This window comes from Motacilla alba, chromosome 9 (assembly GCF_015832195.1).
Source record: "Motacilla alba alba isolate MOTALB_02 chromosome 9, Motacilla_alba_V1.0_pri, whole genome shotgun sequence".
Lineage (NCBI taxonomy): Eukaryota > Metazoa > Chordata > Aves > Passeriformes > Motacillidae > Motacilla > Motacilla alba.
Genome location: NC_052024.1, coordinates 21256863 through 21272203, shown reverse-complemented (window position 1 = coordinate 21272203; position 15341 = coordinate 21256863). Strand labels below are relative to the sequence as shown.

Sequence of the window (15341 nt, the reverse complement as noted above, 5' to 3'; positions counted from 1 at the left end):
CCACCCCCATGCAGCCTGGCAAGCAGCAAACCAAACCCCCACTCCAGAGAATTAAAGACAGGATTAATGACAAAGTCAATGCAGAGTAATTAGCCACGAAACAGCGAGAGAAGCCTGGTCACTGTTGGCTGGAGATGAGGAAGGTAGGGCAGATTCTGCACCTGCCCCCATGGGTGCAAACCCCATGGCCAGCTCTGCTCCCACACGGCCACTGGACACTGGTGACAGCAGAATCTGAGCCCTCAATCAGCGTAGCCTGGACAGCTTTGCACAGCTATGGCAAAGAGCAGCCTGCCTGCAAGTGCCAGCACAGCCCTGTCCCATGTTTCTGTGACCCAAACCAGCAGTGAACAGCAGCAGAGGAGGAGGGGCAGAACCACCAGCAGCTCGCCCTGCACACGAGATTCCTTGGGTTTCCACAGGGTTCCCCTTCCTTTCCATCCCCTCCCTGTGCAAGGTAAGTACTGGGAGGTTTCTCCCTTCCTAATTTATTTTGCCATTTTGATGAATCTCACCTACCTGGAGCACATCAATGAGATTGTTACAGAGATTTACCCATTTACTGGGATTTGTGGAAACTTTAACTGGGCCCACCAAGCCCCTGACTAGTCCTGATGACATTTATCTTTTGATTGCTCATTACCATCACCTTCAACCACACCTTGCCATGCCACCAAAGAGTGAAAAGCTCTTTGCCCAAAGCCCAGTGACCTCAGTGAGCCCATCCTCTGATGGCTATGGTAGTGGGGGGGGAACAGTAAGCACCCAGCACAAGGCTACAGTTTGGATTTCTTATCATGCTTTCTCCTCCCAGTGGGGTTTTCCAGCTGTTGGTGTTGCCCACACCTTTTAAACCCCTCTGCATCCTGATTCTCATCCAGCCCTGCTGGCACAGCACGGGTTTTACTGTTGTGATGCTGAACACAAGCTCATTTCAGGAACAGCTGCCTGTTACACAGGGCCTTGCTCTCCCACTCACCCACAGCACCCTCCCTGATTTAGGGATGTGCAGAGCTGTGGGGATCCCTGCTCTGAACAGCTCCACCCCAGTGAGGGATGGGGTGGACTGTATTACTGCCCCCTCCAAAACGGATGGAGAAAGCAAGTTGAGAAGAAAGAAACATGTGAGTTCTTTTGCTAACTCATTCCTCTCTTTCAAACTTGCATTTATCTTTTTCATTCATATGTGAACACATTAGATTAATGGAATTAAGAACTAAAATGCAGCTCAAGTCTTGTTTACATGTGATCTAAACATCCCTCCTTCACAATTGCAGACTCCAAGCTCCCCTCCCTCCTTCTCCTCTCCCATCCACCTCCCTGATGTGCTGGTGGGAGAGTGACTCCCCTGTTCCCTAACCATGAGGGCCTCCTGCCCTCTCACCAGGAGTCCAGCTACCCATCTGCACCTCCACCAGCATCACCAGAACGTTCCAGCAGCTGGCAAGTCGAGAAACACCGAGGGAGATCTTCCACAGCCACTGAAGGTGCCTCCTGTGCCTCACTGCTGCAGAAGCATCCCTCAGCATTGCTCCCACCACAGCCTCACCTCTACAGCCTCACATCCATCTGGGATGCCCAGTGCCTCCCACAGTGGTCCCTGAGCAGCACCAGCCTCTGCTAAAAGCCCCCAAATGCTCTGCAAACACTGCGTGGCTCTAACAGTCCCAAGGTGGTAAAGGCTGGGAAGAAGAGGGCAAACTTTGGGGCAGAATTCATTAAAAGCTTTAATGGAAGGTAACTCCTGCTGCCTGCAGCAATGGTGGGGTTACAGCAGAGCCCTCTGCAGGAGCCTCCTCCCCGCCGTGCCCTGGCACTGCCATTCACTGCTGTTTGTAGTTCTGAGAAACATTTGCACTTGTCACAGTTGCTCCAGTGTAAATTGCATTAACGAGAGAGCTAACGAGCACAATTTACTCCTCATTTTGTGTTCCGGACACACAGCACTGTTAGTTTTTGTGCTTACATGGGCAAAACCTCCTGAAGATGCTCCATGGAAGTGTTTGTTTTACAACTTACCTCCCTCACCATTAAAGTCCCTTCCCTTGAAATATTGCTAAACGTATCTGCGTGGGAAGTCTCGAGCCCGTGGGTTGTCACCATTCCCAGGTTGTACGGCTCGTTGCTTCCAGGAATTCCTGTTGGTCTGGGGACAGAGGGGAAAAGCATTAACGGTGAATATTCCCTTTGTTAAACCAGGTGAAAAATCGGTGAAAATACTAGTGAAAACACTAGTACAGTATTATTTCAATAAGGGTAAGGCTCTGTACCTTACTGGAAGAAAAGTTAACAAAATATATCCACTTAGATTTATGGGGAAATGATAGATGCTGCCAGAAATACAGAGCCAGGGGCAGGTTGATAAAAAACAGATACCAAAGAGAGAGACCATTCTCTTTCTCATCCCCAGGTGTCCTGAGAGGGGCACTGATGAACAGGTAACAAGGAGTGGCACTCCTGCTCTACTTTATATAATTTTTTTCTACCTAAAAAAAGCTGCAGAAAACCAAAATTTACTCCCTTTAATTCCCACCTCAACCCCTGAAAAGGAAATACGAGAGCATCTGATGGCAAATAACAAGGGAGGGGATGGGATCTGGAGAAGATGTGGGCAGAAGGACAAGTTGTGTCCTGTAGCTTTCTGCTGTTTTCCAGGTGAAAACGTAGCCCTAACCTGTGGTTTCACCTTGAAATTTCCATGATCCTATCTGAAGAATGAGGCTGGAATTTATTACATTTTAGGACTGCCTGAGATTTGATGTCACAGGTGCTGAGCAGTCCCCATTACTTCACTTGGCAGCCTGGCTGCCTAAATGTAACACATCCACAAGCAAACAACCAACACCCCTGGATGATCGGGCCTGTTACTCTGCATTTAAAACCTCACAGACCAACTGCTTCCAGCAGTGTGAGGCAATACAACCTTCAACTCCTGTGCACACCAACAAGCCTGGATGCTTGTGAGGGAGCCCGGTCGGTGAAAAGCCAAAACAACCTGGATTAATCGTGGGGTTACTGGTCCAAGGTGGGATCTGAGCCCTGGGGACCCTGAGGTGGGACTGGCTCCTTGCCTGCATCGGATCACACCTACACCTGGACAGGCATGACAAAGGCACTCCAGACAGCAGCCCACCAGACTCCTACAGCACCTTTCATGTGAGAAGCTAACACCTCCCTACCATTAACTTTACACTAAAAGATGAGAAAATAGCACAGTTATTATAGTTTTAAAACAAGAAAACAGGGCCAGAGGAGGTTATGTTAATTTTGAGACTGTACAGGCAGTGAATGAATGGCTGAGGTAGCCCTGAGGTCCCAAATTTCATCAGTGCACAGTTTCCATGTCATCCTGCAAGAATTCCCTGGCCATGGGCAAGAGCTGGCTTGCACAGCTCAAGGAGAAGGAGCTGAAGGGAGTCATCAGAGTCTTCAGATGGAGGAATTATATCTCCAGAGGTGGATGGAATAAACAATCCCTCCTATCCACTGGGACACAGAGCAAAAATGGATAGGTTTATCCTGCAGCAGAAGAGACCTGGATAGAGCTGGAATGAAGAGCAGCCAGGTGCTCAGGGAGGACATCCAGGGAAGTTTAAACATGGGTTACACAAAGATCACTCTGAAGGTGCAGCAGAAGATGAGATGATTACCTTGGCCCAACTTTCCAATGACAAACACTGAACATAGGAAAATTAATCTCTGTTAGGAAAACACCAAAGTACATCGAGGCTGAACTCGAGCTAAGGTCCCTTTTGTGAAATAAGGGTTTAACTCAGAGGATTTGTTGGTTTTTTTTTTTCCCAGACATGGGGCAGTGCAGCTCTGCCTGCAGACACCCTTGCATCTCCACCCTGTGTCTCTGGGACACTCAGAGACAGGACATTATGGGACATGTGGCATTGGCCTGGCAGGGGCTGGGGGCATCCAGCTCACTGCTGTGCCTGTCATCCCACACATGTGGCTGCAAGGCATCCAGTGAGCAATTTATCCACTGGGAAGTGCTGTGTCAAACCCAAGGTGTCTGAAGAAGGATGTCAGCACAAATTAACCACTCCTGATTAAACTCCTCTTCCACGAGCAGCTTGAGGCCCCTTCTGGCACGCCTGACTGCCCATCCCACTGCTGCACGTTCAGAGCCATCCCTCTGCCTCCTGACTTGCTCCAACCAACTCAAGAGCTCTGATTTTAATTCTTCTGCTGAAAGGAAGCTTCAACCCAGGAACTTGGAATTCTGAATAACATGGACTCAAGGAGACATGGTCTCCCTGCCACTTAGAGGGCTTCTGTGCTGCTCCATGCCCCACCACCATGAATCAGAGAATCAAAGAACTGTTTAGCTTGGAAAAGACCTCTAAATTCCTTGAGTCCAACCATTCACCCAGCACCATCATGTTCACTGCTAAACCATGTTCCTGAAGCCAGGTATGCCTGTATCAACTAGAACTCATTTAGCAGGGAAAATGGAAATGAACTGATTAAAATGCAAATCATTCCCTGAAACCTTCCTACAGCTCCTCTGCGAATTCAAAGGGGCAGGACTCAGATCCTGCTGTCAGGCAGAGACCTCCAGAAATGCCCCTGCAAAAGCACTGGGTGGGAAGCCTGAGCAGAGATGCTCCAGGAACCCGCTCTGAATGGCAACAGCTCCCTGTGAGTGTTCAAGCTGTGCTGCCCTGATCTGGAGAGACTCAAAAGCACAAATGTCCCATGGGACACAACAGTCTGCTGATCTCTTCATTTCACCACTTTAACCCACCAAGACTGACTGTGCCAGGGGCAGAAATCCAAGACAAAGATTCAGGATTATTATAATCCTGGCTCTACCAGTTGGCACTGGGCAGGACACCAAGTACTGACACTTTAGCATGGCTTAATTTGGGGCAAGACCAGGCTCAAGAGCAGGCAGAGTTTCAGCACATCCATCCCATGGGCAGGACCCACTGTGTGGATGAGGTCAGCTGTGCCCACTCTGGCCAAAAACCTGCCTGGCTCATCAGCAGGTACAGCTCCATCAGCTTTGAGCCAACATTCATTGAATATGCAGCAGAAATAGCTCAGTTTTTCCCATTAATTCTCTCTAGTTTGAAACAGGAGAAACACTCATGTGAGTACATCATCCCTTGCAACCATGATGTTCCCAGTGCCAGCCACCAAACATGGACATGCTTTGGCCATGTCCTTTATCACAGCTACTGCTCCTCCAGGCCAGGACACACCAGGGTTTCTCCTCCAGGCCAAGACACACTGGGGTTTCACCTCCAGAAAAACACACACTGGGGTTCCATGGTTTGCCCCCCCAAAAGAAAGCGTTCCTCACATGAGCCGTGGGATGTCACTGACAGGCACGGTCCCATCATGTGTCTCGTTCTCCCCGTCCTCCTCCTCCTCCTCACTGCTCTCCGACTCCTCACTGGAGGAGGAATAGTCTGTCACCTTCTTCAGGGGCCGATTGGTTTCCTCGATGCGCAGCTCCCTCAACTCTTTGGCTAAAGCCGTCAGATCCTAAAGGGGATGGGGGCAAGGAAACAAGGAAGCGATGGCTGTTACATTCAGAGCGAGGAGAATGTCACATACATCTCTCCAAAAGCCAATGCTAACAGCACGAGCAACAAGAAATAGCTTTACAGAGTCATTACAAACATGAGACAAACGTAAGACAATGTTTGTAGCATGTAGCATTTATTAAACAAAACAAAACTGATTTACGCTCACTGAAAAGTCAATAGCCAACCTCTTCTTTTTCTCTTTGGAACGTGTATGTGCATATATATACACACACTTATATGTATATACACGACAAAATTGTATTTGTTGGAAAAGGTGAAGTTCAGTCACCATCATAGTAAACTGGAAAACAACGTCACTTCAAAGATTGGCTCGGAGAATTTCTCCTGCAGGGTTTTCTCTTCTTTCAAACTTCTCAAAAGAGACCCCGTAATGGTATTTATTCTGTAATAAATGCATTTGGGAAGGAAGCAATGACAGCATCTCCCATGGAGTGGTGCAATCCCCACGTCAAGAGCTGCTTCCATGGTGAGTCTCCGCTGTCGGGCGGCTGCCGAGAGGTGGTGAGGAGCACGAGGAGAAGCGCCCAGCTCAGCCAGACTTTGGAGTCACAGCTCTGAGTCAGCCACACGATCAAAAAATAATAATAATAAAAAAAAAAATCCCTCAGCGGGACCCATTAAGCACTTTATGTGAAATGTGGCAGCCTACAAGCTAAGGGAGAAAGAAAACTAAAAAAAAAAACCAAACAAACCAAAAAGCCTTGAAACAAGAAAAAAGATAGGAGCAGTCCCAAAGCCTAGTCATAATTTTTCAGTTTACCATGACTTGGATGAGGTCTCAGACCCGACAGTCATATAAAATAGACACTGCTATTTCAAAACAAGGAACATGGCAGGCACCGTGTAGAAAAGAGACTTTTTGTTATCTTACATGCTTTTATAGCAATGCAGGGGGAAGCAGTAGGGCAGAAAAGCATGAGAGCTCAAATTAGAATGGGTTAGAGAACTCTGTTGCACAAGACATGCACATGACGAACAAAGCATTGCAATTGTCAGTCTTACCATTTCTCCCTATATTAGTGACCGAGGTAGGCATCAGTGCATTCGGTCAGAGATAAAGGATTAGGGAGAAAGAAACTCATTGAAAAAGACTAAATTCCACAATTGTCTTACGGCCATACTCTCATTTACTGCATTTCCAGTTTACCGTTCCAGCAGGGCGACTACGGCAACATTAATTACTGTGGCAAAAGGAGCTCTTAAAATCTATCCTGTCGACATGTGAAGAAAAGGATGGAGAAGCTCTATGGCTGAGATGCAAACCCAGTTTGGTTTTTAATGGTGAGGTAGGAATGTTTTGTAAGCAATTTGTGCTTTGGCTGCTGATGACCCACACCTCCCGGCGGGCTCCCACCGGCGACAGCCACACATTCTGCTCCCAGGTCTGCCCTGCCCAGGCTCTGACACAGAGACTTCCCTGAACATTAGAGAGCTTTGCAGCAGACCCAGAAGTATAAGCATTCCCAAAAAGGCCCTTTTTAAAATTTGTTTTAATTCGTCAATCCCTGTTTCACAGCAGATACCTGTGATGGGTTTTACATGGGTTGTTCAGCCTGGAGAAGGGAAGGCCCCATAGGGAGCCCTCAAAGCATCTTCCAGCACCTAAAGAGGCTCCATTAGAATTGGAGAGGGACTTTGGACAAAGGTATGGAGTGACAGGACAAAGGGGAATGGCTTCAAACTGACAGAGAGTAGGTTTAGATTAGATATTGGGAAGAAATTCTTTATTCAGACTGTGGTGAGGCCCTGGCACAGGTTGCCCAGAGAAACTGTGGCTGCCCTATCCCGAGAAATGTTCAAGGCCAGGATGGATGGGGCTTGGAGTGACCTGGGATAGTGGAAGGTTTCCCTGATTATGCACAGGTTGGGGTGGGAACAAGATGAACTTTAAGGTCCCTTTCAACCCAAACCATTCTCTGATTCTGTAGTTCTGTGTCCCTCCAAATGGTCTCTGTACCTTTAAAGAAAGGCTCTTTACCATGATTAAAGAGAGATTGTGGTATTTCAAGAGCTCCTTTTCGATGCCAACATGTTTGGGATTGAAATAGAGTCAAATCTGCAGTCACGACAACTAATTATTTTAATTAGTGCTGTAGCAGCTTCTATGATACGACTGCTTCTTTTCCTAAATAAGAATCAGTGACAATTTGAGCAGCTTAACAATGCTTTCCATTTAGAGTATCAAACATGCTCTTTATTGAGCACTTGCCTTTGAATTGAATTAGAGCCTCTCACTTTAAAAGGGATTTTAGTACTGTGTAAGAGCCTCTTAAAGCTGCAGCTGGACTTCTGCAGCGCAGGACTAGCACTGAACTCCTCCCTGTCACAGCACTGGACTGTGAAAATTATTTCTTTTTTGCACCTTCCACTTCTAACGTGCTCCAAGGCACCCTATCAGCCTTTTTTGGCCATCACTAGAAGATAGTCAAGTATTTTAAAAATCAGCCTAATTGCTTTTTAATAACTAATTTGAAAGTTATAAGAGCAGTAATACTCCCAGACAATATAATCAGATAACTCATATTTCCTAGTTAAAGCTTTGCCTTGGGATGGTTAATTCTTTGATGCTATCATTTTGTTTAAGTAATGAGCACTTTGTAGGATTAAACAGCTTCACCGAGTTGCTCCTGGACCAAAAACAATCTGACAACCAGAGAGAAAGTGCTCTGTAGTTCCACACATGTTCCAAGTGTTATTACTGAGAGTGACATAATACGTAAGTTAGTGGTGTCAGTGCTCTTTAATTGCTTTTAATTAAAAAGCCTTCTTTAGATTTAATATTTGCTGGAATCGAGTCAGATTGGTTTCCGAAATCACATTGCTCCTTGAGCTTGAATTCAGCACACCCGCTGCCTCTATTCAGACACTGATTTATGTGCTTTTTTCTTAACAAAGCACCTCATTAAACAAAATGTATTGCTCATATTTTATCCCAGAGAACAAGTTAACTAACCAGCACATCTTCCTTCTTTCATATCTTCTATTTTTAGAGGAAAGAGGCTGCAGAAGAGGCTGCTGAAAGCAGTGCTTTCTGCTACAGCCCTGCAGTTACCAGTATCTGCAGTGTGCACAGCGATGCGTGTGTGAGGCAAGTTAAATGTTAAATCAGGAATGCTGGGTCTTTTCCCATGAATGTTTAAACATTCACCACTGCCAGATGCACATTTAAAATATTATCCTAAGTAAAAAAGGTGTACTTCAGGACTCTCATTTTTTAAGAGGATGAATGAGGACTAGCACTGCCATCAACATCTGAGATGGCTCTGCTGACAGACAGGCTTTGCAGTGGATGCTGGTCCATGAGAATGAACAACCCACTGCTCTGTTTTTCAAGTGTCTTTCTTTGAATTAGGCTTAGAACACATTTCAAAAAGCACTTGATGGCCCCACTGAAATCAGCAGGTGGCCAGGGGCTGTGGCTGAGAGCAGAATGTGGTGAGGGGTCCAGGCTGCCCGACCTCCTCCACCGGCACGAGAAACCTCCGCTCTCGCTCCTTCTCCTTCCAACAACAGCAGCACCACCTGCTCCCCCACGTGAACGCTGGGATGCCTCTGCCCCGGCCTCCATGCAAGTGGGGTGGCCAGCAGGTTTTGGGCAGCCCAGGGCTGAGCAGGGCACACCGGCAGTGCTGTCCCCTCCCCATGAGCGGGCTCCCGACGCCGGAACGCCACCGGTGCGCTCGCCCGTCCGACCCGAGATCGCATCGCCACCTTTATCAACGCCAGCACCAAGAAAACCCAGCTCGGAATTAAGCACTAACTAGTCAACCTTGCATAGGCATGACCCACTGAGAAAAGATATCACTAACCTCATCTATAGCTTTCTTATAGCTCTGTGGGTAAAGGAAGAATAATCAGCATCAGAGGAAACAGATCGGGACAGGAAAAAGCCAGAGGAAGGGCAAGCAGGTTAGAAATAAAATTAGAATTGTTAGCTCAACGCTGTGGAGTGTAGAGAAAAAAAACATCATCAACAAAACATTAATACACATTAAAATAGAGAAGCAGTGGAAATTCATATAGTTTTTAGGCCGACTCTGCAGTTTTAAGATACAAATGTCAACAGCATTAAACCAGGAGGAAACACTTCGGATGAGATTTTGCTCAGAATAATAGAAGGGGAGTGTACAGAGACCACTACCAGGTGGGGTTTTAAGCTGGGAAGGCTGTTGGGGGCTGGTTGGTTCCCCAGCCTTCACGAGCAGAGCATCCCTCGGCGGGTGCTGCGGGGGACATGCAGCACGGAACACAACCATGTGCCATCGGCCACCGCCGCGCCCAAGCTAGCAAAGCCCTTAAGCGTCTGCTTCACCTGGAAACACAGGCTTAAGTGCTTTCCCCTAGGCTTGGGCTCCTGGTAAAAACTCATGCACTCTCTTAAGCATTCAAATCTCCCAGGGGCTCTCGCCGTACTGCTGCTTTCCAGTCTCTCTGCTGGAGCAGCAGCAGTGCTAGCCTCGTTTTTGGGGTCCCCGCGGTTGTGCCACCGCACCGAAGGGAGACGCGGCCAAGCCAGCTGGCAGCATTCCCATGGGAAGGAATTGAGGACTCACAGCGGGTCGGCTCGGTCGTGTCACGTCCCTGTTGTCCTCCTGCTTGACCTTGGCGGGCTCATGGGAGAGCACAGGGGACCCTTCGGGCTTGGCATTCCCTGGTGAAAGGCAGGTGGAGAGAGAGGGAATTAAAATGCTGCCAAAAGCCAGCACTGCGCCCTGTCACCTGGGACAGGTGGGAACGGGGGCTTCATCATCACTTTGCTTCTGCTGTCTTGAAAACACTCCTGCTCCTTTCTGCTTCTCCATCAACAGAGCAAAAGAAGCCATAATCCTGCCCAGCTTCCACCAACAGCTCTCTCACAGAGTTAATGCTCCTTTTCTACTAAAGAAACAAATTTACTTTGCAGAAGAGCAGGGCATGTGATAAATGAAAAGCTCGGCAGCATCTGACATCGCTAGGACAATATTTGTCACAGGATTCCTCATTAGTAAAAACAAAACCAAACCCGAAATGACAATGGGTTACAAACTCCTTTCATTGACTACCTAGAGGACTGATGGTTTCAACAACAGACACCATCATCTTATGGCCAAGTCATAAAATATTCAAAGCATGGAGGCAGCATTTGTCTTAAAGCTCTTCAGCCCTGGGGAATGGAAGTGTGGGGCTGTGCCAGAATACAGATGAGTGGGTGTATGAGCTGTGGCAACTCCACTACTCCACTGCCATTTAACAGGGGAATGGAATATCTTTAAGAGGAGCTTTAGGATGAGAGGGAACAATTTGGCTACACACATAAACCCCACGTCAGCACGGCTGCCTGGAGAAAGCATTTGAGAGAAAGCTTCTTACAGGTTATGTCACTCCTCTGATCCCATCTCGGGCACAAAGATGAAGCCCCCAAAAATATATATCTCAATTATAAGTGAGGTGCACCTGGGTGGACGAAGACAGAAGCACACTGGTTGTTTTCTTTGTTTACCCTAAAGCATAACTCCCATCTCCTTCTGCCAAGGCTACTTGGCAGTGAGATGCTGTGACCATCTTATATCAGCCTCCAGGGAAAAGGGGCTGTTGGCAACTCTGTTTGCAAGGAGGCCAACAGGTCACAAAAGCACATCAGAAATGATGGATCTTTTCATTTTCAGTTTTTTTTTTAAGAACAAGCATGAGATCACAGGCCTCTTGCCCTTCCTGCTTGTCAGGAAGCCTCCCAAAGTGTGCCTGGTGCTGAGGGATGTTCCCAAGCTCACCTCTGACTCTGTTGCGCTCGCTGGAGCCAGCCTGAGAGCCAGGCTGGGATCCACCCTGGGAGCTGGGCTGGGAGCTGGGAGTGCTGGAGCTGGAGGAGCTGCCACTGCTGGTCCTCTGCAAGGGGCTCTCCACGATGGTCTCTGTCCTCCTCAGGTCTGGGTTGCTGCAGGAGGACAAAACAGAGAGGCATCATCAGTCAGGGTCACACCCACCCCAGGGCTCCAGACCCTTCCCACACTGACAGGGGTGGCTGCAAAGACCAGGAGAGTCCTCCTCTGGTCAGGGAGGAGACAGGGATGAGGTCACCGATTTTGGGTGCTCTAAGACCACAACAACAAAAAAATTGCCTAGAGAAGCTTTCTGCTCTTATTTTGTAAAATTCGGCAACCATTAAAAAATTCCTTGCTCTCGATCCTGTCTGTAGATTTGCAAAGCTGGAGTTACATAATTAGCCACCAAAATTCTTCATAAAAGCAGGAATTTGTGATGTGCTGTTAGACAAAGACTTCAGCAAAGCAAGGATCTCAAATTTGCAGCAAGGCTGCAGATCTCTTGTACCACTTAATTCACAGTCCCTAATTTTCATGGCTTCACTTCAAACTTGCATCAGATATCCACTTTTCCTCCTTGATTTCTCTCACCCTTGTGAACACAGATAAATCTAGAATAGAAAGTGCCCTTGATACACAAGGAGTGACTAATATCTCTTTGGGTATCAGATGCCTTTAGGAAATTAATTCTTACTTGGCATTGAAATGACATCAGAAGAGATGTTCATGCAGAGTTAGGCAATTTGGTTTTATACAATGTTTCTGGAAGTGATCTTATTCAAAGGCCTCTTTAAAATGTGTAGTAAATATTCCCTCATTTGTCACAACAGGGTGACAAATAAAAGAAGGGGTATTTTTGTAATATTTGCATTTGTGCATGAGGAGAATCAAGAACCAATATGAGAAATGGGGAAAAAGGAAAAATATTACATTACTGTGAGAGAAACAAAGTATGAAATAATTTCAATGAAAACTTAAGTTTAATGGACATGTGGTAGCATCCTAATAATTTCCAATTCTCATCAAGCTGAAGGCCTCCAGCTCATGCTCTGTGGCTGACATCCTTAGATAAATTAACTAATGAAGTATATTTGAAAACTTTGGCAACTGATGTATTTACCTGCACTGACCAGGACTGGGACAATGAAGGTGCAGGAAACACTGGACAACCTTGAATTTGAATCCCAGATTTCCATTATCCTTTTTACTTTCAATACCACAACTTATAAAGATTATGCAGTCCAATATCCCTCTGCATTTTAAACTGTCCTTCAAGCAACAGCTAATTAAAAGAACAACATTTTCAAGAATTCAAAATGTTTCAGCCTTTGGCGAAGAAGAGCAACAAACCATGATATGCTTTTTCTCTAATTAAAAAAAAACAAAAAAAAAACAAACAAAAAAAACCACCAAAAATATTCTTCCTCCTACTGCTGCCCCTGCCAGCAACTCGGGGCTGCTGCCTGTGAGTTTGCTGAAGCACAGAGGGGCACTGAGCTGGAAAGGGAGGCGTATGCTCACACTGGTGACAGCACACACAGTGAACATCCCCACATTCACTTTCTGACCTCACCCTCTGAGGACAAGGCAGGAAGAAGAAACCAAGGAGCAAGGCTAATTGGAACTCGCATTTCTCCCGGGATCTGCCCGTCTTGAGGTCGTTCTGTGAATCAGAGACAGGCTCTCGCATGACTAAGCTGTGTTTTTTCCATCCAGCTCTGAGCAGAGCCTGTCAGCTTCCCTGCTCATTTTAAACATGCCCAGGGACAGCTGTGACATGGCAGAGATGGGACCACAGCAGTGGCACAGCACCTTCCTGGGGGCTCACTGCTGTGCCAGAGCTGGATCTGGCTGAACTAAAGGCCCAGTCCTAGGAAGCTGAAATGAATTTAATCCTTGATCTACATCTAGAGAAGATCTCAGCAAACTGTATAAGTGTCTGTCCTGCAGCACATTCCTCAATCATTATCTGTGAAAAACCACTCTGATGCATTAGAAATGTATGGAATGTACCACTGAGACCTCCCCAACGCTTAGAGGGATCCACTGATATGAAAGAGGTGAGAGCCTAATTCCAGGAGCCAATGCCACCAAGGGGAGCACCCAAACTCCTGTTTGATTCCACAGCAGCAGATGCAGCATCCACCTCCGAACCCTGCAATGCCCAGGAATGCATTCAGCCAAGGGAGCAAAGCCTCCAGGGATGCCAGTGCTCGAAGCCTTGTCAGTACAAATCACTGTTGGATGCAAAAATTCACCCCAGACACAAGAAAAGCCTTGCAGATGTCGTGGTGTTCAGTCACCTAAAGCAGGGCTGGACCCCACCTCCTGTCTGTGCTCCCAGCCAGGCGATGTGGGGCAGTGCAGCAGTGGCACGCCAGGGTCACTCCTGCCCATCCCCTCCATGTCCTCACCTTGCCCGGATGGGCTGGGAGCCCAGGCGGGGCCCCAGGGCGCTGCCGTTGCCTGGGGAGTTCTTCCTTGCCAGGGCAGGGGATATGGAAGTGGTTCGTTGAGGCACCTGGAAAAGAATGGAGACACCTGCAGTCAGCCAGTCTGGGCCACTCCTCACCTGAGCCATCACAGATCACCTTCCAGCTCTGCCTGAAGGCTGATCTACAACTGATTTCCCACTGAGAGAAAGGCAGTATTTAGGGCAATCATAAAATACAAGGCTCTCAGCTTTTAGGAGGAGTCACTGGAGTGTGAGGCAGCAGCAAGCTGCAATGGTGCTCTCAGGGATGCTCCTGGCACAGGAGCCCCCAGAGCAGCCTGGCTACCACCAAATAGGGCACATAATTCTAGAAGAAATGTATGCACATATACACACACAAATATATATAAAATTTAAATCTAACAAAATCCATAAAAGTAATTTTTAAGGTAAAATTCAGACTGAAGTGCATTTCAACAGCCACAACAGAAGTTTTCTATCTAGCTCAGATATGACACATGCCAGCAGACAGAAGGTGTTGACTGGTGGACAAACAAGAGGATTGACAGACTGACCCACCTAACACTGGGATTAAACACTGTGACCTTCACTGAGCTTCAGATGCCACTGCCAAAACCTTGCTGCTGGCAGAAGGGCTCAGCACAAGCACCCAAAGCCAACCACAGCCTACAGGGGCAGTGACAGGTAACCCTAGAACTCTACCCCATCCTGTGGGAGCTCAGGCATCACTGCATGGTCACAGGTGCAGTGGCCTCATCCCCCAGCACCTCAGGTGATGTGGAGAGGCAAGACAATACTCACCGTTCAATACCTTGCACCAGGTAACAGAAAGGCCAAGGGCTTGTCAGGATTAGCAAGAAAAAGGATTAGGCTTGGCTTTTTTAAAGAATAAACACACGGTTGCCTTAGGCAGGGTAAGAGAAGATTTAGAGAGCTTCGACTGCAGCTTCACCAGCTGCAGCTTGTCCCAGTACAAAGCAGTCTCCCCTCCAGGTAGGGTACTCTGCAGTCAGGACTTGGGGAGTTTTCCACCTTCCTCTGAAGCATCCAGCCACCAGCACTGGCAGAAACAAGACCCCGGACCACAGAGACAGCTGCTCCTGCCTCTCGGGGCAGTCCTTTGGCTCCTGCCTCCAAACACCTCAAACCCACCTCGGGCAGTCCAGGGTGCAGTCAGGCTCCTCATGGGTGGTACTACCAACACAACAGCCCTAAATGTGATCTGGTGGGGATCCCTTCCAGAGTCCATTTTCCCTTAGCCAAGGGGGAAAATACTGCAGAGTGCTGGAGAACAGTTTTTCTCCCAGCAGCCGTGGTCTCACCACGCAGGGCAGCGCTGCGGCTGAGTGTCCTTCTCAAAGGACTCATGGCAATAGCCAACATGAAATTGCAGGGGCTTTTTCTTAATTAGGTTAAAGCCAGGCAGCCACCCTCCTGCACTACGGAGGAGCCAAGCACACAGACAGTTCCAGGAGCTGTTGGCTTGCTGTTGCCTTCAGCAGAGCACTGATGTCTCCT

At 47.7% G+C, this 15341-nt stretch overlaps 1 protein-coding gene across 10 annotated transcripts in view; it reads right to left on the bottom strand.

Annotated features, from left to right (window-relative positions):
• Positions 1-15341, bottom strand: part of TNIK (TRAF2 and NCK interacting kinase) — a 153110-nt gene that overhangs the window by 13849 nt on the left and 123920 nt on the right. For 5 of the 10 annotated variants that reach the window (XM_038146288.1, XM_038146280.1, XM_038146284.1 and 2 more), the window contains 7 exons: positions 13783-13889; positions 11318-11481; positions 10121-10218; positions 9377-9400; positions 6570-6578; positions 5318-5502; positions 2020-2146 (listed from right to left, as the gene is read on the bottom strand). In XM_038146288.1, the coding sequence (XP_038002216.1) occupies positions 2020-2146; positions 5318-5502; positions 6570-6578; positions 9377-9400; positions 10121-10218; positions 11318-11481; positions 13783-13889 (714 nt within the window). Of the gene's footprint in view, positions 1-2019; positions 2147-5317; positions 5503-6569; positions 6579-7754; positions 7758-9376; positions 9401-10120; positions 10219-11317; positions 11482-13782; positions 13890-15341 lie in introns of all 10 variants that reach the window. The other 5 variants (XM_038146282.1, XM_038146285.1, XM_038146283.1 and 2 more) reach the window with 3 other exon arrangements.